This window comes from Monodon monoceros, unplaced genomic scaffold, assembly GCF_005190385.1.
Source record: "Monodon monoceros isolate NGI ecotype Baffin Bay Population unplaced genomic scaffold, NGI_Narwhal_1 Super_Scaffold_20, whole genome shotgun sequence".
NCBI classification, from domain to species: Eukaryota; Metazoa; Chordata; class Mammalia; order Artiodactyla; family Monodontidae; genus Monodon; species Monodon monoceros.
This window is the reverse complement of record NW_021703777.1, coordinates 115,530,097-115,554,673: the sequence shown is the minus strand read 5'-3', so window position 1 is coordinate 115,554,673 and position 24,577 is coordinate 115,530,097. Positions and strand designations below refer to the sequence as shown.

Here is a 24,577-nt window from a genome sequence, read left to right as displayed (position 1 = left end):
TCAGGTTTCTCTTTTTATGATCATTATCTAATGCCAAATGCAGATGTGGTAGCTGATCTAGGATAATGCCGGCTGGTGATCAGTTTATTATATAGATCCTCATCAGTCAGATGGTACTCAGAACAGCTGGTTTTAATTAAAGATCACTGAGCAGTTAAAGTATTTTTATAGCTCTGAATACTGCTTCCTTTAACCCAATCCAGTCCTACTCCCGAGGATATGTCCAGTTCCACCCTTAGTGAATTTCACTTCCAGAGTTTTGTTTTGTTTTGTTTAATTTTTGCAAGAATGGTGAAAAGGGATCAAGACTTTAGAAAAAAAGAGTCATAAAAAAGGAACTTGAATGAAGAATTTCCTCTAAAGAGTCACGAGAGGTAACTAGTTTCTTTATGAGTTTGAGTGGCAGATATAATTAAAGAACTCAGAAGAAAAATGACTTTGTACTACCAAACGGTTTGCCAGGTTGAATCTTTAACCCAGGGAGCTTTGTATATCCTTTATATTCCGTATTTGGTTAATTTCACACAAATTAGAACTCCCGACCCTAGAAAGGCTTAACTATGTTCAGATGAAGCACTAAAGTGTCGAACTGCTGTTGCCTGAGAGTTCACAGGCGCTGTGCTTTCACGTGGGGAAATAAGCAGTATTGTGCAGTGTTAGGTGGTATCGTAGTTCCAGAAGTTCAGATTGGATTAGTCAGCCATAATACATATACACATTTATAGCTTTACAGAATCTATAAAATATGTTGTTTGTCTTCAGCGTCATGATGCAATAAGTTATATTATCCCCCAAAGAAAAATAAAGTCAGAAGTCTCACTTTGCAAATTCTAACAAATCAAACGGTCAGTGAAGGAAGCTATAAAAATCCAGAATTGTATATACATAACCTCTCCCAGAAAATACCACATATTTTTTTCCTGCTATTAGTAAGATGTAGACTATTTCGTTTTATAAAATGGTAAGTTAGAATGACAGGCAATATGTTTTACTTAAAATCCCCTTTATCCCAAGCCCTTTCAGGGCAGACAGAAAGTTGAATTCTCTTGTGATGGTCAAAGAAGCAGTTTACGAGAGCTTTAAATGATGTGTGACTTTCTCATGGCTTATTAGCAATCGATCCCAAGAATTCCGAACCTCTGTATCACTGACCACAAGGTTCTGAAGGAAAATGTCTGCACATCCCCCCAGGTCAGCTTAGAAAGGTTGAGTCGTGGTGTGACGTGGCTGAACAAGCAGAAGAGAAGCGTCTTTGCTCTCAGGAGAGAGCTGTCGGGAGTTAGAGTGTACAATGGAGCGAGGCACAAGCCATGTTGGCCGTCTTCATCCCGTAGTGTTTAGAATATCCTTTGTGGAAGGAAAGAGGGAAAACTTCCTGCTCTAAGAATAATGATGCCCTAAGGAACAAACATCTGTTCTCTTGTGCAATGTTTAAGGGAAGCAGCTGTCATCTGCTCTGAGTTAAAAGGTGGGCCTACTCCCACCTCCACACTTCCCCGGTCCCCTCAAGCTGTCTGCTCCGTCTTGATGTTGGAGGCTGGTGTAAACAGCGCTACCCTTTCTCGGTGCATTTTCAGCCCTCCTTTCTTCCCCTAGTTCAGCCCACGCATTAGCCTGTCGAATTGACTGAACAGAAGGCGCATTTCCTCGTGAATTTTGGGCTTGGGCAAAAGAGTCTTGGTTTGGAGTATGAAAAGGGTGACATTCTTTTAAAGTTTAGTCAGGTCTGGTATATGTCAGTAAAACACGAGGGTCCCGATGAGCAGAGAATGTGCGCGCGCCCTCAGGCTGGTAGGGAAAGTTCTAGATTGCTCCATAAGGTTTTAGTAGTTTTGACCTTTTTACGTCACAAAAGATGGAGGGAAGGCAGAGAAGTGATATACCAGATTCTCAGAAGAAATTTAAGGGGTTTGGAGGGAATCAAGGAAAAAACATTGGCAAGAACCTGGTTTTCTTCCCTCTGCCCCACACCAAGTTAAAGCCTCTTTTCATCACGTCAATCTCAGCCACATCTGGCTAAGGCAGTTACAGTGCTGGCAGAGTGAATAGTCAAGGGGATGGAGGAGTAGGGTTCTTACAAGTTCTCATGCCGGCAGGGGCGCGGCAGGAAATCTAGGAGAGAAGCCTGACAGCTTTGCTCAGTATGAGGGAGCCGGGGGGCCTCGGCTGTGGTCAGCATTGCTTCATGGGAATTGGGGCTCAACGTGGCCGGATTTTCCAGGAGACGCCAGAAATCCTGTTTTATTGTTAAAACTCTCCCAATTTTTAAATAGTATAACAAATTCGGTGGTTTTTAAAAAATATTCAGTACCAAACCAAACAAATTGGAATGCATTTGCCAGGTCTGCTAGTTTTCTAACTCAAGTTAATGGGCTCCACTCTCCTAAGAAGTTTTGGGACCTTAAAACCAGAACTTAAAACTCAAATTAAGTGAAGGGAATAAGATTTTTTCCCTTCCATTCATTTAATAAATATTCATATTAACAAATACCAAAACTGTATCCATCAGTAGACACAATGGATACAAAGATGTGTAAGGTACAGCCCCACCTGTCAGTCGCAGTGTACTTAGGAGACAAACAAGAAATTACATTATAGTGAACTTCGTGTAATTAAACAGGTATTCCCAAGGTGGGCTTAGCTCTGAAGGGCATTTAACTCTTCTTTGGATGGGAACTGTGTCTTAAGTCCTTTAGTTAAAGAAAGTAGGAGAAGCAGGAGGTAAAAGGAACATTGATTTTAAAAAACAAAAAAAGAGCAAGGTGTATTTGAAGAAATTGCAAGTGTTTTACTACAATTAAATGACTAACAAATCAAAACTGAGGATGTTAATTAAAAAACAGATCCTCCTCCAAAAAACCAGTTTCTTAACCCATCCCAGGCCTACTGAATCAGAATCACTAATTCTATTTTTTTTTTTTTTTTTTTTTTGCGGTATGCGGGGCTCTCACTGTCGTGGCCTCTCCCGTTGCGGAGCACAGGCTCCGGACGTGCAGGCTCAGCGGCCATGGCTCACGGGCGCAGCCGCTCCGCAGCATGTGGGATCCTCCCGGACCGGGGCATGAACCCGTGTCCCCTGCATCGGCAGGCGGACTCTCAACCACTGCGCCACCAGGGAAGACCGCTAATTCTATTTTTAATAGGCACCCTAGGTGATTCTTGTGGTCAGGATTGGGTAAAGTAGGTTCTGTTGGTCTCTAGATAAGAGATTGTGTCAAATCTGAGAGCAGCATAGTCTGTCTGCATTGGAAGCCAGGCTCCAGTCATTACCTGGCTGTGCTACCATGGTTAAGGAAGTGTTCATCCATGCTCACGTTTCTGTACTTGAAAAATGGAGCTAGAGTATCGATTTCATAAGGTTGTCTTGAGAATTAAATGTAAAATGCTTAGAACATTATCATTATCCTGCTCACCACTTATCCTCTGGGACGGGGCCAATAATTACTCAATAAGTATCTGTTGAACGAATAACACTGAGGAGGTATAAAGGGGCAGGATCACTGGAGTCCTTAGTTCTGCCTACTGTTCTAGGTACAGTTACTCTCTCTCCTCCACCTGGCCTACCTGGAACCATATTAGTTACCCACATGTGGCTCAGTTTAAAAAAAAAAAAAAAAGGAGTAACTTCTACATTAAAAGATTTCTAGTATATGACATTAAAAGGAAAAAAAAATAAACACAGTGTGCTATTTCCCCATAGCAAAGCAAGAAAACTTTGTGAATCACTGCTGCTTTAACAGCTTTATCTCACTTTCTTCTTCTCCCCTTACCTAAGGCTGCCATGGTACCATCTGCCCAGACCCTTAAAATCACCGACTTCAGCTTCAGTGACTTTGAGCTATCTGACCTGGAAACGGCACTGTGCACAATCCGGATGTTCACTGACCTCAACCTTGTGCAGAACTTCCAGATGAAACATGAGGTAGGAATGCAGTGATGTCCTCTGGAAAGCATGTGTGTGTGTGTGTGTGTGTGTGTGTGTGTGTGTGTGTGTGTAAGGGAGAGAATTAGTTTTGGATGCTAGTATGGAATAAGGATTTTTAAGTTTCAGAGATTCATATACTGTCACCTAATGCATACCCAGGGTGTTTAAAGAAAAGTTATCAACCATTAAAAAGACATGTATTGGGTTCCCACATGTATCAAGCACCAGGTTGAAGAATAGGGGAGAATATTCTCAACAGTGAGAGCAGCATGTGCAAAGGCAGGATGACAGAGAGCGGGGTTGGAGGCATGGAGCACTGGTGAGGGGGTGAGAGTGGTGAGAAAAGCAACCAAGAAGCAGATTCTGTAGAACCTTGTACACTGTTCAGAGGAATTTGGATTTTATCCTGAAAACAATGGTGAGTCACAGAGGAATTTTAAGTAGGGAAGTAACGTGATCTGATTGTGGAGGTTACGATAACACAGTAGAAAGAAGGACCAAAACAGAGTGAACTCCTTTGGAAATGAGGGAGTGAAGAGGTTGATGTGAAGCCAAGCTCTTGGTTCAAACAGGGTCACCCATATGGAGTGAAGATGAAAACTGATTTTAACCCCCATCGATTACCTTATTCGCCTCTCAGAAAATAGCAAGACTGAAATCAATACCTTCTAATACCAGTTGGGAGATATCAGGGAATTCTATTCTGTTTCATAATGGCTACGTGTATCTCATCAAAGAATAAGGGAGAATAGAAAGGCCGATACGAAAAAAAAAATCAGTAATTTGCCTTTAAAACTACTTTTTTTCCGGTCAGTTGAATGTCTAGTCTCCTCGTACAGATTTCCTATCTGGAAATGTAAATACCTTGAAGGCCTCCACTATCCAGCAATCCATTCATTCATAAAATGAAAATTTATTAACAGTAAGCAGTGTATCCTGTACTGTGCTAGGTACACATTTCAGTGATGATTCGTCCCTGCTCTCAAAGCCTCACTGAGGCATGAAAACTGAGGGCTAATATAGCTAAGGTTAGTACAGTGTCATTTCTGGTATTACTGGGGGCCCGAATCTAGTTCTTTCTTTAATTTAACCGGTTTATATTACTCTTGGGTGAAAACAAAGACCAACTGTCTGTAGACTCTTCTCTAGTAATACTTCACTCCTATAAGAGCGTGTTGATTAAGAGATCATATCATTTAATTATTTTAAGAAGCTCTCAAGAAAGGTTCTTTGGTTATTATTGTCCCTGTTTTACAAATGAAGAAATTGACATAGCATGGTGGAGTAGAAAGTTCATGGATTTTGAGTCATAGCTCGACTAGTGATTACCTCTAATTTCTTTGGGCAGTTAATCTCTCACATTCTCAGTTTTGTAATCTGTTAATTGGGAATAGTGGTATGACCTCCCCAATGGGAGTCCTGTGAGAATTACACATGCATTTGTGAGATTGTCTATTTGCATGCATGTGTATGTGTGCACACTTGTATATTTCGATTAATACACAGGTGTAGAGTACATGTCAGTTATCCCTTCCTTAGACCAAATTTGACCATGGTTATATTTCCCTATCAGATTTCTCTGTTGTAGGTTATAGTGCTCATTTTAAAAAGCCTTTTCTATTAATGGAATGAAGACCTCATTTAGAGCCAGAAGTTCTAAATGCAAATCTCAGTTCTGCTTCTTGCTAGTCACGGGACTTATAAACCTAGATAGCGACTCAAATCCCTTTCCATTCCTGAGATCGCCCATACTTTACACTAGTGCTGATTCTGTTGAAAGGGCCTGGACAGAACAGGAATATGATCCTTGTACCTATTTATGAAATTCTTATATAAGTTGATTTATTTCTTATTTCTTAAAAACATAAGCTTTTAGATAGCATTTGAGTGTTGGGTATGAAGATAGTCACTAAGAATTTCTTTTACAGTCTTTATTTTTACCTTTCCTTGAATGTTTATCCATTAGGCAGATATTTCTCCTCGATGTCTCATTCATCCACTCTCCTTTTCTGTTTGAATAACTACTATTCTAATTCCGGCCAACATCAACACGAACATTGCTATTATTCTGGTTGGCCTTCCTGCCTTAGTGACTCTTCTCTTTTGTTTATTTGAGATATTATTGTCACTGTACATTTCAGATATAATTTTAGGATGATAAAATTAAAATGTTACTGCTAGAGAGGACGTTAAGCACCATGAAGTGCCCCGACAAAGAATATTTCCTACTGAAAGTTATGTCAGATCTTCCTGTCTCTGCTTGGCTTCCAAATCTTGAGTTACTCTCCTATAATTCTTGCTGATCTCTGAAGCAGATTCTTCAACTCTACTCCAACAAATCTGCGTGTGCTGTACTTGTTTTCCTTGACCTTCTGTCTTTTACGTGTCATTCAATGGACAGGATGGCTCCACTTCCAAGTCTGCTCCAAGTATGTTGTGCCATAACATACTTTTCCTCAGAGCCTGACTTAAAAATCTCTATTTCTGGGAGAACCCTAGGATTGACTTCATGCCACTTGGAATGCTATTGACAGTTTATAAATTTGTGCTCTCATTTTTATGTGAATTTATTTCCTTTATATGTGCGCTTTTGTTACTTTCACTCACTACTGATTGAAATTCTTGAAGGCAGGAGCTGAGCTGTGTTTTTTCTTTCTTCGCTTTCTCCCATAGCATCTTAAGGATGCCGTGCAGGACTTAGGAAGCCTTTGTAATGTTGGAGACTGATTCAGTGTATTGAGCATGCTCCCTAGGGTCTTCCACACTGCACATAATTACTCAGTAGTCCTGTACAAAAGATTGTACTACAGATTTGAACACGCCAGGCATATCCACCAAGCATTAAGCAGATCTGACCATAATTTTCCTAAACGCTGTTAAGAACATTTGATAACAGAATCCAAAACTGTACTTGAATCTAGTTACTAATAGATACAGTTGGGTATCCATTGGGTTACCTAGTTCAATAGGCCCATTTCCATAGAAGCAGTATAGGGAGTTCCCTGGCGGTCCAGTGGTTAGGACTCAGCGCTTTCACTGCCATGGCCCGGGTTTAATCCCTGTTCGGGGAACTAAGATCCCACAAGCCGCGCAGTGCGGCCAGATAATAAAAAGAAGCAGAATAGAGTAGTCCATCAGGAATTAGGTTTCATAAAGTCATTCTGGTCATTATTTCACATTATATGCATAAGTGCCTATTTAATTATATCTACAGATTTATGATTAGTAAAGAGATATGTCCATAGGTTAAATTTCTGGGTTTTCCTGCTTATTTTCCTTGACTCTTTAATTAGTCACCAGTAATTTTCCATGACACTTCACTTTCTAAGCATATCAAAGAAAATTAATTGCTCTTACTTAAAATTCTCCTAATAAGATAAATCTATCATCTTCGGGGTCGACTTTGTTGAGAAATGGTCATGCTGCAGTGTACTTCAGGTTAGCATGTCAACCTTAGGCGTACGGAAATCCTCTGGGAAATATGGTTACTCGGGGGTGAAAGAGCTAGGGGACATTTGGGTTCTTTTTATCAGAATTCCCTGTGAACTGCGTCATAGAACAGGAACAAAGAGACCTGAAAAGAAAAGGGAGGATATGAAAGCATTGATTTTTCTGCCAAATCCTCTATAAACAATTTCTACCAACAAAGAAGAAACCTTGTTTTTGGCCTACTTTTGCAGCCAATCAAACTGTGTTGAATACTGTTAAAGCAACATTCGTTTCCCTGGTACTTTCTCTATTCCCCAGGGCAATGCCCTTTGTGTTTGAAATATCTCCAGTGATACACGTAGGGAGAAGCACATATTTATTTTTAGAGATCCCCAAAAGTATAGTAAATCATGCAGTATTGAAGAGAGGCAGACTCTGATGCTAACACAAACACAAAATTATCAAGCTTACAGCCCATGAGTCCCTGGGGATTGTACTGACTACACCACTTCGGAGTTGAATTAAACCCAGCTTGTGAGATTTTTCTGAAATCTATCCTTTTTTTCCCCATCTTTTAAAATATGTGTATAACACACACACACACACACACACACACACACACACACACACACACACACCCAGGGCTTTATGTTGCATATATTATTTTTTGTTAATTACTTCTTGGTAACCAAGCAGTAACTCTGCCTGAATATTTAAGCATAGTTTAAAAGGGACAAAGATTGGGACTTGGAGCTCCAGTTTGTCCTTGGACATGTGCTGTGTGCCTTGCCGCCAAGCCATCCCCAGAGCCTCGCACAATTACCTTTGCAGACATACAGAATGGGAGCATGAGAAGAACTGGAGACTGGCTGCTTGCATGGCTCCCTGAGAGTGAATTCATGCACGTGTGACTGCCTCCTTGGACTCTCCTAATTGATGACACATGGACATAATATCTTTTAAAAAGCTAGTCTGTGCCCTACCCATGACAAAAGTACCTTTCTTCCAGCTGCCTTGCATTTCACATCTAATTTAGTTAGCATGGTGGTTTGCATGGTAGGCTCTGAAGTCAAACTGCTGAGGTTTGACTTTTGGGCCCACCCTTTACAAGCACTGTGACCTTGGGCAAGTCTCTAAATGTCACTTTCCTCATCTGTACAATAATCAAAATGGTAGTGCCTCCCTCAGAGTCCCGGGAGTTAGATGTAAATGCTTTGTACATTGCGTGAAGATTAATAAATGTGTGATAAACGTCAGCAGTTATTTTTACTACTTACGCTTTATTTCCTAAAGGTTCTTTGCAGGTGGATTTTAAGTGTTAAGAAGAACTATCGGAAGAATGTTGCCTATCATAATTGGAGACATGCCTTTAATACGGCTCAGTGCATGTTTGCCGCATTAAAAGCAGGCAAAATTCAGGTACTTCTTAGAGCCATTTATATATTTAAGACATTTTGTTGCTTTGCTGCAAGAATACAGCATATTCTTTCAAGTGTTTTTTTAATGTGCACTAATGACGATTGAGAATAATATTTAATGCCACTTACAAAGTAAATTACATTTTGTTAATTAAGGAAGACTGGTATGGCAAAATAATTTCTAATTTTCTTTCATATATAATATATATGGCCTATTTTTTAAAATCTTTAAAATAGCTTCATGTTAAACTTCATAGCCTTTGGGCAAATAAATGCTTCCTTCAGAAGAAAACTACAATATAAGAAAAGTATCAAATTTCTCATGTTCACATTCAACCTGCTCCATAGTAGAATTCCTCAAAAACCACTCAGGTCCTGAACTTGGCTCCATAGATGAGTCCAGGGTTCTCTGTCACATTTTCTCTGGAGCCCTCTGTTAATTTTATAAGTACTATTTCATGGAGAAGGTTTTGGTTTCATATACATTGACCAGAGACTGTTTACAGGAAGATCAGTGCAGAAAACGTTCAAGTAATTCGTTCTTTTCTGGGCCAAATTTTTCATATCTCTGTCTTTAGATTCTAACTTCAATGGGAATCGACAAGTTATTCTGTCAGTGATTCCAGGCATACATCATAAAACTGTTTTTAATTCAGAGCTTCCATGCTCTTTTTTATTTAATAAATTCTAAAAATGTTATTCTCTGTCTCTACTTTCATAGAGTGCACATTTTAGCTGGCTAGAGCTAAAAAAAGTGATTGTTGTCCAAGAAGCCATATCAGATACCATAGTAGTACTTTCCTGCCATAGCAAACATTTATAAGAAATAGGGTGGGGCTTCCCTGGTGGCGCAGTGGTTGAGAATCTGCCTGCCAATGCAGGGGACACAGGTTCGAGCCCTGGTCTGGGAAGATCCCACATGCCGCGGAGCAACTAGGCCCGTGAGCCACTATTACTGAGCCTGCGCGTCTGGAGCCTGTGCTCCGCAACGAGAGGCCGCGATAGTGAGAGGCCTGCGCACCGCGATGAAGAGAGTGGACCCCGCTTGCCACAACTAGAGAAAGCCCTCGCACAGAAAACGAAGACCCAACACAGCAAAAATAAGTTAATTAATTGATAAACTCCTACCCCCAACATCTTCTTTAAAAAATATATATAGACTATAGGTGGACAGGTTATTGATTATTTGAGGCATTTGAACTTTTTCTGTTGATAATGATAGTCCCATTCTGAAAACCAAGTACGACTGATAGCCTGCAGAATAGGATTCTAGCGTGAGTCCTATGTGACTAGAAAGCACATATGTAAAGCACTAAGGAGAAAACCACGTGACTGGTGGAAAGACGTGGTATAATGCGCTTTACCAAATTGTTCTTTCTCTTTCTTCTGCTCTTCGGTCCTGCAGAACAGGCTGACTGACCTGGAGATACTCGCACTGCTGATTGCTGCCTTAAGCCACGATTTGGATCACCGCGGTGTGAATAACTCTTACATACAGCGGTAAGGCGTTCACCCCAGCAACAGGAGAGATTGTTTCTTTTAAATTGTAGTTTTAAAAGTAAAAGCCACAGCATAATTTGATGGTACAAAATTTCAGTTGGTCAAGGTCCCATAACATACTCTGGTTTTATTTAAGGGAAATGGAAAAAATAATGCAAGTCCAATATTGTGTTGGTAACATCTCTGGCCTGAAGTTCAAGAACTATTTATGTTGAGAATCTTATTTCATTAGATAATTACCAAGCGTTTTGCTTTTGTTTATATACACCCAGCTTAGGAGCTTCATTGGAAAACTGTTAAGAGTAGATCAGAAAAGGTAGAATTTCACCCTGGAATAAAAGATAATAGTTAAAAAGTGCTTAGCTCTATCCTAAGTACTTAGTAAATGCTGCCTAGAAAGAGGCTTTGGTCTTAGCGAAGGCAGTGGAACACAGTGTTGCAGACTTTGGGCTCTGGGGTCAGACTTGGATTCAAATCCTACCTCTGCCACAGAGTTCCTGTGTGACCATGGGCAGGACACTCCTCTCTCTACACCTCCATTTCCTGGCTTGTGAAATCGAGATAACAGCATTCCTACCTCATAGGGTTCATGTAAGTTTTAAGACATAACACACATCACTACCAGGTACAATGCCTGGTACATATCTAAGTGTTAAATAAATCTTAGGAGCAGAAGCCTGCATTTTGGCTGATTTTGTGAGTAAGATACTAACTCTTCAGACAAGCTTTTCAGGCTCCCTTCTGAACCACGCTTAAGTAACATTTGCAATGACAAATGAGATAATAAAGGTGATATCACTTTTCATCAGATTTTTGAGCCACTGTGACATTTTTATTTTCTTGAAGCAAGTTAGTTGAAAGGCATACGTTTTAATGGTGAAATCTCTTACTACAGAGCATTTTTAAGGTATGCAAGTGATTCAACTAATGCATAGATCTCTCTAGGAAATTCCACATGTCTGATATCTTGAGGGAATTTCAGAAAGCTCTCTAATCACATTCCCTTTATCTAAATACAGTAAACGGAAAACTTCATGTAAAAAGAATTGTAGCGATGTAGCAACCGTGTCCTCTGCTGACCTTTGATGGAAAAAGATAGCAAGCTCTTGCCTGACTATCAGAGGCTTGCTGTCTCCTCTTTAAAGTCTAATGTTTTGGAGAACTGACTGGGTGACATGTCCTTTGTACCCTGTGCTTTGTCATGTGATTGTGGTCCTGAGCCTCACATCGACACAGGAGTAATTATGGAAGGAAACAACGACGTGAAAAGATTTACAGCGCAGAGTCAAGCACTGCCTAAGGATAAGAGCCAGCGGTGCTGCCTTCTCTTCCTGCCTCAGCACTGAACATCATATCATTAGGATATGGATTATTAGTGTATGGATTGCCATACTGCCCTGCTTTGGAGTGAAAAAAACCACTAAGCTATTTTTTCCTTTGTTTATTTAAAAATAATTACCCGGAAAAACATCTGGAGAAACGTCATCCTCTCTTTGAAAAAAAAAAAAGTCCTGGGAAAAAGTCAGACCACACAATCTTGCTTTCACATACACCGCAGAGCAGACTTACACTAAGTAATAATAACTTTTAAAAAAATTAAAGGAGTTTCAGAGATATTTATTTCTTCCTACATCCTTGTGGTTTGAGTAAAGGAAACCAAGAATTTCCCAGGGATGTTTCTTTTTTTTTTCTTTCCCTAGTGGTAAACGAGTGATACCTCCAGTAAGATTTTCTTAACCAGGGGACTCTTTGGAGACTAAGAGTATCAGAAACATTTCCATATAAAGAACTAACTTCTAAAAAGGTGTACTGTGTCCAGACCTCATCAGATATTCAAACACTCTATAAAGAAGACCAAAACAGTAAGACACAAAAATAAAAGTAATATATCAAAAAGACAAAAAAGCCCTCATATGGTAGCAAAGTTAGAAACTGAACTCTGTCATTTGTGCTTGTTGAACATCTTTTCAGAAAATTAAATTGAAGTAAGATATTCCTTGTTTAGGAAACTGTGTTTTGATTCATTATCTGATTCTTTGATTCCTTCTTGGCTTAGGAAGATTGCCATTATGAAGAGCGCTTCAAGTACGCCAGTGAAATATTTGAGAGAAGAGTTCACTTCTTGTGCTTTCTTCTCCCACATGGGTGGATGGAGGCAAGAGTGATTCCAGATAGTTATTGAATTATTCTTTTAAAAATAGGCAGTCATAGGAACAAAATGGCTGAAGTGCAGACATCTGCTTATGTAGAGAAATTTCCCCACGTTAGGCCTGCCGTCAATATAAGAGGACTCTTGTAGATGCATTTATTTGGTTAGATTCAGGATTGGTGTTTTATAAATATAGTGAAATCCTACATTTTAGGCAAAGAGATAATGTGCAGTTACTGGGGCTTGGTACTTTGCTAGGCAGAAAGAGAGCTATAAAAGTATAAAATTCGGCTTCTGTTATCAAGGAATTTGCACAGTTTCATGAAACAATGGTGATTAATGCCAGAAAGTATCTAGTAAGTCCTGTGTTGTTTGATAACGTGGGCTATAAGTGGTCAGTAGAGGAGACTGACGATGATCAGTGTAGCCCATCCTTACTGTTAATGGAGGAGGTGAGACTGCAGCCGGATCTCTGAAGTGTGTAGGATTTGGAGGGGGAGAGCATGAAGGTACTCCAGGAACACCATGAAGTGGGCATATTCATGGAACAGACATGATGGCTAGTCTGACTGGTCAGAAGGCTCACTGACTAGGGATGGAAAGTAAGAGGATGAACAAGTGGAAGTTAGAAGACCCTTCCGAGGGAGAGCTGGAAAACCAAGCCGTGCATTTTATATTCGGTGTAGTGAAAAGACAAGGAGCCATTGCTGCAGTGGGTAATGAAGACATTGTTTAGGAAGAAAAGTCTGTAAGTAAGGTACAAGGTAAATGGGTAATAATTAGAACCACAGAGTTCCAGCCAGAAAGCTGTTAGGTAGGGGAAGCCAGGTGTATGTGAACATCACATATTAGCTAGAGAAAGGAAGAGACTGAAGGAGAAAATTGTTTAAATATTGAACAGCTAGTTATATGCAGGAATGAAGGGGTAAAATCATGACTCTGGGTCCAAGAAATTAACAATGATGGTGCCATTGACAACAATGAAGAACTGAGAAGTGTGTATGCATGTGTGGTGTCCTTTGGGAGGGAGGATGGAGGGGAAAGGATTTTTGGCAATGAGGAGAAAGTAATACATAGTATGGAGGTTAGAAGAGGTAAAATGACCAAATGAATGTTTTTTTCAAGATTAGAGATTCAGCAAAATCAATAAAAAATTTCCTGGTACCGACAATCAGATCATGTATAGTTGTCCTGGAAGAACTTGTCCTGTACCATGGTCCTCTCTGCTCTGTGACAGAGGAACAGGAGTGAGCTAAGGTCGTGAAAAGGCACGGTGGTAACAGGGTCAGCACGCTCTTAGAGGCTTAAAAGAGCAGTAAAGACAGCACAGGAATCACAATTTGTGAAGTTCACACTGAGGAGAGTCTATTTTAGCCAGTGAGATCATCCTTGGTAAGGTCGGAGGGCTTGAGAGACTAGAGATCTGAATATGAATAAAGTGCAAGTTCAGTTAGTCGCTAATAATAATAGTAATAATAATAATAGAAGCTAACACTTAATATAGGTCTTATCCCATGGCATTTGGAACTCCTTCTAGCACTTATGTACATGAGCTCATTTGGTCCTTAGACGACCATGCAGGAGCTGTGATGGTTATGGTGCAAATTCGAATCCTGACTCCTCTCACCTTGTGACCTTGGGCAAGTCATTTAAACTCCCTCTCTATGTTTCCTTCTCTGTATAGTAGAATAATGACAGTGCCTGTCTCACAGGGTTTCTTATAAGGATTAAGGAGTATAAGTAGATGTAAAGTGCTTGGAACAGTACCTGGCACAGACTACATGCTCAACACGTTTTAGCTATTTTCACAGGGGGATACTGTTAAGGACAGATGGGAGTTGAAGATCTTGCTTTTTTTTCCCCAGGGAGGGACAGGGAGTGGCAAAGAGACTATGCCTGGTAGCAGCTAGGAGCTGTGGAACAAAGAAGGGACTGTCTATTGTTGATGTGAAAAAAGGGCAATCAGCAGAGTCAAGAAGGTCCAAGAACTGGAGTCACAAGGTCAAATGAATCATCAACTTGAATATCTGTGATCACAGAAAATAGGAACATAAAATAACCCCTGACTCATAGAAGGCAATAGTGATGATTTGCATAGAAATTGTGAAGTTAAGAATTAAATGGGTTGGGACTTCCCTGGTGGCGCAGTGGTTGGGAATCCGCCTGCCAATGCAGGGGACATGGGTTCGATCCCTGGTCCAGGAAGATCCCACATGCCGCGGAGCAACTAAGCCACAACTACTGAGCCCACATGCTGCAACTGCTGAAGTCCGTGCACCTAAAGCCCGTGCTCTGCAACGAGAAGCCACTGCAATGAGAAGCAACAAAGAGTAGCCCCCCACTCACTGCAACTAGAGAAAAGCCCGTGTGCAGCAACAAAGACCCAATGCAGCCAAAAAATTTTAAAAAAATTTTTTAATGCCAAATTTAAAAATAAATACATTACCAAAAAAAAAAAGAATTAAATGGGTTGACATGGGTCACAAAGTGTAGCTAAGAGATTTGAGCCCAGAGCAATATATGTGGATGAGAAGCCAGATTAAGGACCGTTGTCAGAATCAGTGAAAAGGAGTACTGTGCTGGGGTGGCTGTGTTTTTCTCACAGAACTTTCATTTTCTATTGATTTCTAAGATTCTGTACTCCTGAGACATTGGTTTGATTTCTGCATTGGCATCCTTATGCCACTCTCAGAGATGGACCAACAATTGCAGGACAAGAGGAGATGCAGGGAGGGCGTGCTAGCCCATGACTGCTCACTGACGTGTGGGAATAACCCAGCAGCAGGAGTGGTTTAATGGGTCCTTGTGACACACCCTCAAATAAAGAGGCAACGAAGCCTTGTGTTTGAAAGAGTAAAAAGTAGCAGGATATAGAATGCATTGGTTTCCATGAATATCTTTGTAAATGGGAAATTTGGGGAATTTGTCACCCTTTCATTGATTCATCATAAATCCATATTTTTAGAAGTAAAGGCAAACACATAATTTGCATTCATCTATCTCACAAGCCAAGAATTTTCTCTAATGTGAAACCGTCCTTTCTGCACCGTCTAAAAATGTAATGTGCGTTAGAAGTTTTAAACATGTCTGTGTTATATCCACCTAATCGCATTTCTAGTCCAGCTTCTAACTGGGTTGGTGAGTGGATACTGTGTGCAGAGCACTGTGGGTCACAAGCCAGTGTGATGCAGTGAAAAGGATGCGTGTGAATCCCGGCTCTGCCTTTTCTGTTGACCTTGAACAAGTTAGATAATCTCTCTGTACCTTTGGTCATCTAAAAAACAAATGCTAAAATGCCAGTTTTAGAGGTCTCAGCCTGGGTCACCCAGGAGGCACAGCCTGAGACAAAAGCTGGCGTGCACATAGCTTATTAGCACGTGCGATCCCAGGGAGCAGGAATGCAGGCCTGGGAGTGGGAAACAGAGAAGGGAAAGCCAGGAGAAGGACGAGGTATCCAGCTGTCCACCCATGCAGGCAGCTGGTGCTCAGTCCCACCAGGCACTTTTGAGAAGTCTTACGACATGAGACCCAGAACTGTTCGCAAAAGGACAGAGACTGCAGGGGGAGGGGCAGCTCCACAGGCTGCCATACCCCACTGGTCACAGGGGACCTCCAGAGGCCTTAACTCCACACGCTCCAGGCTGAGTGAGTGTGAGTGCAGAGAGCCCTCCTGTGGGCAGAAGTGAGAGGTATTCTCGGCGGGCCAGGGCAGGCGCCTTCTGACGGGCTCCTCGTGCAGTTTGTTAGAGCAGGCGTGAAGCTGGACACTACATCAATGGCTGCAGTATGAGGTGGGACCGAAGATTCTGATGTGGTGAGCTGAAGTGTCCTACAGAGGACTATTGTAAAAATTAAATGTAGACTACTTAGCACAGTGCTGGACATGGCATAGGCTCTCAGTAAATAGTGACTGGTAGATTCGTTTTCCCTAATGATAACAGACTCAAAAGGAATACAGGCTAACGGGTAACAGACTTATAAACACCTAGCAGAATAAAACTGATACTAAGCTAATACTGGATGTGCTTGGATTCCTCGTATAAACGACAATAACAGATACTCTAGAAGCTTTTCCTTTTCTAAGTGAAGGGAATGAGGAAGGCAGTAGCTGTACTGAAGTTGACTTGAGCTTATCCGGTCTGAGTGATGAGAAAATGCTATTGCCAAAATAGAGACTATAGAATACAGGCAGGATTTGGAGGGAGATCATCGATTCTGTTTATGCTAGGCCCTCTCTTATCCCGGGCCATCTCCCTGGAGCACCTCATCCACTCCTGTGGCTTGGATTTCCAAGCATGTTGATGTGATCCACATCTCTCTCTCCAGCCCAGACCCGAGTTCAGACCGTTATACCCATTTGGTTGTACCTCAGGCACCTTAAAATTAATAGATCCAACACTCAACTAGTCCACCTTCCCCTCCTTCATCCCCCATCTCTAATCATCTTCTCCCTTTTTTCCTATGTCAGAAATGACAAAGCAGAAGCTTAGCCTCCATACTTTCCCCCTTCATCTCCCGCATCCCCACTAGCTCCCAACATCAGGATTCATTGCCAACTCCTAACTAATCTACCTCCTAAGCAGCTCTTTTTATTTGGGATTCCACCACTCTAACCCAGGCTGTCTCTTACCTGGGTTACTAGTTTCCCACTAGTCTCCTAACTAAATCCCCGTAGTCTCCATGCATCTCCGGTCTTGGTTCCAGCAAATTTATCTTTTCTTACAAATCTGCTCATTTTAGTCCATCCATTGCCTTCCCACTGTCCAGTGATAAGCACAGTATCTGACCCATGGTACAACTCACTAAATACGGAAGGAACAAAGAAGACAAGGCAGGAGTTCACTTGGGAAAGGTTACAACAACAAAACATGGCAGTTTGGAAGTCAGCAATATCCGTGGTGGGTTAAACACTAGTAGATGAGATCACCCATTCTCTTACCTTTATTTTCGTTTTACTGTTTTTGTTTTCCCTTAAGCTTCTCTCACTCCAACTCATTTTTTCCTGTGTTACATTTCTTGTCTTGGGTAGGTTCTCTGTCTTCAGCAAATTAAGTGCAAAGTAAAATAATGATTCATGTACTAGTACAGAGGAATAACAAATCAATTGTATTATCTAACACTTGAATCGTGCTTTACAATTCATAAACCCCTGTCCTATTAATTCAAGAAACAGAGACTTTCAAGAGCTATAACTTTCTGTCTTCCTTTTAAAGAACAAAGAGTGCAAATGGTGCTTTATGTTCACATGTGAAGGGTCATGAGAAATAGGTGGGCTCTGCTTGTCATGCTTTAGAACTTGATTTGTGACTCTGTTACATATAATGAATTGACTATAATATTCCTCCCCTCACTTCACTCAGCCAAACGGTCTTTACCATTTTCCCCAAGTTCATTTTAGAGCACCGCCAGGATGTCCTGCATTGAAATAACCTGGATCCCACGTTGGGAACTTTTTCTGACTCAGCTGTCTCCTTCCTTCCTCCAGAAGGGGATGTGCACCCACTGTCCCCCATTTCCTTGCCTCTCATCACTCACACCTCAGCTAATTCCATCTCAGTTGACTTTTCTTATATACAGGCACACATAGGGACGCTGACCTTCAGCCTTATTTCAGAAGAAAGGCTTGCATGGAAATTTATTTCAGATTTTAAATTAATTGCACTTTTGAAATTGAAAACTATTATTGGCACAGCTATTTCAGAGATTTTTTTCGTGTGTAGAGAAAGTAATCCTTTGTCCTTATTCCTTCTACTATTTTAATAAATATTAAAACCAATCAAATTGTTCATACTTTGAACCGGCATCAGTTAACATTGGTATTTGAAAACAGTTTGACTCTTTATATGTATTTCCCAGAGATTCCCTCACTCTTCTTAGCAAAAGGAGAGAAAATTGTTAGCTGGATTAATTTTTGTGAAGTAGCCTCTTTTTCAGTTAACCAATAATAAGAAGAAATTGATAACTGATATACTGGGGAAACTGATAATTTTTTTAAACTTTCTTCAACAAACCCAGAAGTGAACACCCACTTGCTCAGCTCTACTGCCATTCAATCATGGAGCATCATCATTTTGACCAGTGCCTGATGATCCTTAATAGTCCTGTAAGTACCTAATTTATGGTTGTAGAATTTTAACAGAGCGCTTTATAAATTCAGTTTTATTTTTAAGTTTTGGATTTATTCCCAGGAACATAAATTCTTGAGCATGCTTTATTCCTTTTTGGGTAAGAAAGGCAAAGCCAAAACATTTGAGATCTTCGCAGCCTCACTTCTCTAGAAACCAAAACTGTCTAAATGTTGCCTGAAAAGGGAAAACTGGTTACTCACCTCCATTTGGTTATTCCAAATTAGAAACAAACAAAACTGGTATTTTATGGCTCTCAGTTCTGTTTTTGTTTTTGTTTTTGTCAAATGAAGTGGTTTATACTACTCTCAAAGGTTTTCTTTCATAAGGCAGTACCTTTTCCTCTTTTTATGTAAACTTTTGACCACTAATAAACATTTTCATTAAGGAATAAAGCTATTCAACAATTTGGCTAAATGAATATTTATCAATGTAAGAAAGCATACAGTATGTTACTCTAGTCATATTTATGTTAAGGAAAATAAGGTTAAAATGATATATGCCAAAATGTTCGCAACGGCTTTGTCTAGTTAAACTATTAATACTTTTTTTATTTTCTGGTTTTGATTTGTTGTTCATTATTCACATTACCCATTGTATGCGTGTATTACCTTTATAATAAGAAAACAGTGAAAGTTGTAGACAATTACGTTGAACAAGCACAAACGCATGGTATATAATTTTAAAGCAATTTTACCTCCATCTCTTTACATTTGCCCAGTGGCACTAGTTCCTCCCTGAGCCCCAGAAAACACAGGCAGCCCATGACTTTTGTGGTCACTCTTTGATAAGTTTTACCCTCTAGTTACTACTTCAGGTCCTAAAATATAGCATACAGTTCTCAATTTAGAAACCAAAATGTGCAGCCCTATGTAGTAGTCCAGATGTGGGGCTTGATTTAGTTTCAGGTTCTCTCTTCCCACCCTGGTTGGCTCCTTTCGTCCCTCCCTTATGTTTCTTCTGACTCCTTCCTCACCCCCAAACCCCCATGTCCCTTCCTACTCCCCCAGACTTGGAGAATAAGAAACAAGAGACTGGTAGTGTGATGAGTGTCCCCCTGTTTGTGCCTGGTAGGTGTTTAAACCTACTTCTTTTCTTACGAGTAATTCCATGATCCTGGCCGAGCGCCTTAGCTGTGTGGCTTTTCCACTGACGTCGCCTTAATATGAGTGATCGTCTCTGTCCAGTTTATCACCTTACGGCTCCTTCCTCAGCTCCTGGAACTCTGATTGTTGGCTTTCAGCTCCTTTCTGCTAAGGTTCTTTTGCCTTCTTTGTGGTCCTCTTGAACAGGACAGGACTTAAACCAACCCCATGCCTCCAAAACTCAGAGAAGGCAGCCCGTCCTGTTCAGTAGCAACCTCTCCTTCACTGCTGCATCAGAGCATCTAGCCAGCCTGTGTCTTGCCTTGTAGATTTTCCAGACAGGAATCAGACACAAGGGTACTGGAGCCCACCCCACCCAGTAGACTCCAGCAGGCATACGCCATGACTTCAAGCCACTCTCTCTTACTTGAGTGAAGGGGAACGCAATCGCACCTGTTGGTGCGGGTGAAGGGATAAGAGTTATGTGGCCAGTTTGGGCACCTCCTTATAAATTCTGCACATGCTCTAGTACAGACTGCTACAGATGTGACTGTTTAATGTGAATTAGTTGATGTATGATTGGGAGGTAGGGGAATGATGTCAGTAAAATGTATAAGTTGTACTGTTTCATGAACAAGTTCTCTTGGGTGAGGTGCCAGAATTATGGGAGTTGAATTTTGACCTTCAGCAAGGAAGGAAGAAGCCCTCTGCTTGGCTCCTGCATGAGCAACCCTTTCGGTTCTGTTTTAGAAATATTGAAAATGGGCACTTAGCCCTGAGGCGCTCTCCCTCGCCTTGGGCTGCTCTGGGCCCACGGGATGGAGGTTGCTCTTCCTTCAGCACCCCCTTAGTACAGCCCCATTGTCTCCACCATCCGTCTCCGCCATCCAGTTCCCTCTGTGCTGCTTCTGGGCTTCCACAAACCACCATTTCCACTCAGCTGTTTCTGTGCTTCTTTAATGTCCTCAGAGGCAGCCCCCAGACTTGCTAGCCTGGCCTGTCCAAGTTACCTCCAGAGGTGCCAGTTCTTGATTTGGTTTGTGCTCTGGTTATAAAGTTATATAGGCTTTGAGTGGTCTGCCCTAACACTGTTTCTCCCAAAAACCATATTATTTTTAGTGTGGGTTTTTTCCGAACTAAGACTTCTCAGGAATGTGTGTGTCGAGTTATAGCAGCAACATCTGTACCTTCATTGGAATTTGCTGTCTTTGCCCTTCAGCTCAAACTTCATTTTAATATCCTAGTTTTAAACAAAATATGCTAACCTTTTAAAAAAAACATATTTTACAGTATGCCTATCATAGCTCTGTTATTAGATAACATAAAACTTATGTAATATATTATTACTTAACATAAAAGGAATCTGGTTGTATATATGGCTGGCCTCACATTATAAGGCCCATCTATATTCTGTCTTTGTAAGCACCAATACACAAGAATTTACAGCCTTTGTTTTTGGAAGGGAAAATAAAAATACAATACCAAAAGACATTTCTACTTTTCCACTTGAAATAGTTTTGTCTTAAAATAAATAAAAGTATCAGAATATAGTTTTGTTTTGCCCAGAATCTAAAGTGGCTTAATATTTAAAAATAATGTTTCTTGTGTAATCACAGATTCATTAATTAGACGTATACCACAATTTCAGCATCAGTTATCCTCTAACCAATGTTTGAACCTGGCTCAGCAGTTTCCTTTCTTCAGAACAAATCCTTTACCTCCAGACCCTATTTCTAAGCTTCTGGGTTTTTTTCTCAGCCCTGAGGTTTAGGAAGCACATCTGACTCAATTTAAAGATGTTGTTTTGATTATATTCTGGGTACCCAAGGTATGTTTTACTTAGTTCAAGATTAGAGAGTCACTGTGCTTTAAATTACAGGCAAGCAATAAAAAATGATTACATAGCAAAAACTTTAGATAACTTGCACATGGATTAGCCACCTTTGAAATATTCCTTATAGATGTTTCAACTCTTGCTTTCTTTATACCACCAGTAAGCACATCATTGCTCACACCCTCTACCCATCTGTATTGGCATGTTCCTGAGGAATACACACTGTTCTCAATATGAAATTAAAATTATATGAATCTGCACCAGAAATGTTATTGGATTTATTACAGAAGCCATAGAGAAATGATTTTTAAAATAATCAATTGTTTACAATTTCCTCACCCTGTTCTTCACATCTATTAATACAGTTTTTGATTTTTCAAAGTTTTACTTGTTCTCAGATCATAGCAGTTACCCTGCCCAAAGGAAAAAGGTATATAATTATTAGATTTGGGGCCTGGACTAAAGCCTAAGGAGTAGAAGAGTTGGAGAAACATGCATACTTCGGCCCATGAACCATCATGAAGCTGTTTTTTCTTGTATGACAAGGCGATGAGGGTGGGTGCATAGAGAGGAAACATTATTTCACGGTATTTACTTTATGTAAGCAGGTGTCTTCTATCTTCCTGAGTTCAGAATACTAGGCATGTGTTTAAGAGATGTGACTATATTTTCAGATTTTGTTCTTATCAGCAGCTTCTCCAGGTGGAATGCTAACGATGGTTTTCTTTTTTTTTATAAAGGGCAATCAGATTCTCAGTGGCCTCTCCATTGAAGAATATAAGACCACGCTGAAAATAATCAAGCAAGCTATTTTAGCTACAGACCTAGCACTGTACATTAAGTAAGTTTTAAGAAATATGTTGATAAATAGGTCTTGGATGTGTTTGTATTGTTTCAAACTTTAAAAATCCACACTGGGGTATTTTTAGATTATAAGGACAAATGTCCTGGCAAAGCTGTCTACCAAACTATGGAGCAGTTTCTCAAAGGAAGCCAGAAAAGTCTACTTCTTCTGCTTACTTAATGCTATAGAAATTACAGAATACAGAGTTATTTCTGATGTTTGTCTCTGAAATAATGTGCAAAGCAAATAACCATCTCAAGGTCATTCCAAGCTGGGTTGGCCAACCTAAAGATTATGTAGGCCATTTGCTTTTCCTCCTTTCCTTCTCTCCCCCAACTTCTGACCATTTCACAATTCCTTTATACTGTCATCCAAGCTTACATGGGCTGGAAAAGGAGCTGAGTGCCAGACAAGTAAATTTTGTTTCTTTTTATTGGATTTTGGCAAAAGAAGGATATTAATGCAGAACTTTAATGAAATTAATGATTCAAAAATTAAAGTATGCATTAGAGTGTATTAGGGATGTAGGTATGTTTGCATCATTAAACTGCCTTCCTAAAAGCAAGGAAAGATGTTGCTGCCTTTGGGCAAGCATTCGTTTCCCACACAGAGACTGAGGTCTTTGCTGCAAGTTTGGGAGTGAGGGGAGTCCGGCAGTCACACTCAAGGGATTTCCCAGGAACACAGGCCTCTCTCCCTCTGTACAAGGATGTGCATTATGGTTTTAGCCACTCTTTTGAGAAGTAAAAACAAACAGAAGAAACACACAAAACCATATACCAGATATCCACTGCTGTGCATCTGAAAGTAACTACATCTAAAAGAGTCTGTTTCCTTGGATTTTGGAGCACTTTAAAGTTAATTAGGGTAAAAGAAAATATAGTAAATTTCAGTGTATTCAAAATGATTGCAGAATAAAGACTATCAAATTACCAAGAATTTGAAAAATACCTGTAACCACAAAGGCTTCCCAACCCTTGTGGAGACCCACAAGGGTCTCCCCTCTGAACCCTTTTGAAACCTCTTTTCATTTTTGGTACTTATTCACAGACGGGCAGTTTTGTTATGTAAGTTTCTCTTATATTTGTGTCTTTGACTAGATTTTAAACACTGAAAGGAACTCATGTCTAATAATTTCCCAAGACGCCTAACAATGTTGAGCACATAGAGGTATTCACTATACAGTGAATGAATATTAGTTTATACTTTACTTGGTCATTCTTTGCTTCAGAAGGACTTCACAACTTTATAGTGAAAGAGTAATTATTATGAACATTTTTTACCCTATACCATAATATATGTGAATGAGGTATAAGAAGTTAAACTGAAAGCATATAGATCTTATTATGCCATACGCAAAATTTCTTAAATCATTCTTGGCATCAGACTTTTAACTCATATTGGTTCATTTTCTTAAAATCATGTTCAAGAATTGAAATTTCCATTATTTGTGATTCGTAGTTAAAAACGAGGTGAGATTTAATGTTTCAACCAAAGAATATGGTAGAAGAGAAGGTAAGGTATTTAAGATTTTTAAATTATAATTTTTATTCTAAGATGAGAAAAAACCATTAGAGATTTTTTCCCCCAAAATTTTACTCCATGAGTCTTTCTAGACCAAAGGGATAAGAGCCTGGGGGACTCATCATAACTACGAAATATTTTTCTTTATTTTAAAGGAGGAGAGGAGAATTTTTTGAACTTATAAGAAAAAATCAATTCAACTTGGAAGATCCTCATCAAAAGGAATTGTTTTTGTAAGTAGGATTACTATCCTTAAAGCTGAAGTTTTGCTAACTAATTAATTTTATTGCAATTATTTGTTACAATGTGATGATCTTAGAGGCTGTCAGAATTCTTGAGTGTTGTACAGAAATGAATATTTACTTGAAAAGAAATGCATTTGCAAATTCAAGTGAATGAATCACTTTTGTCCTAGAAGGACCTTTAAAATGTGGTAGAGTATCAGTACCAGGCTATAGAGTTCCCTTGTTCATACTCACAATTCTTTGGAATTGAAGACCTGAAAATAGCATCCTAAAGAATGCAGGAGCGGGAACATGGCTGTGAAGTGTTTACTTCTCTTACGTGATAGCAGAGTAGCACTGTCAGAACTTAAGGGTTTCTGTTTTTCCTCACCTGTTCCTCTGTCCCTCCCTCCCATCCTTTGCTATTACTATCACTGCCTTTGTCATGACAAGAACTGGATCAATAAAAAAGAGCTAAGTGTCAATAATAAAGAAAAGACAGAGGTAGTAATACTAAGGA

General features: G+C 40.0%; 1 protein-coding gene across 1 annotated transcript in view; it reads left to right on the top strand.

Moving 5' to 3' along the window:
• Positions 1–24,577, top strand: part of PDE5A (phosphodiesterase 5A) — a 137,798-nt gene that overhangs the window by 98,214 nt on the left and 15,007 nt on the right. The window contains exons 12-17 of the mRNA XM_029234643.1: positions 3,776–3,922; positions 8,648–8,773; positions 10,178–10,272; positions 18,437–18,524; positions 22,206–22,306; positions 23,989–24,066. Coding sequence (XP_029090476.1) covers positions 3,776–3,922; positions 8,648–8,773; positions 10,178–10,272; positions 18,437–18,524; positions 22,206–22,306; positions 23,989–24,066 — 635 coding nt within the window. The remainder of the gene's footprint in view (positions 1–3,775; positions 3,923–8,647; positions 8,774–10,177; positions 10,273–18,436; positions 18,525–22,205; positions 22,307–23,988; positions 24,067–24,577) is intronic.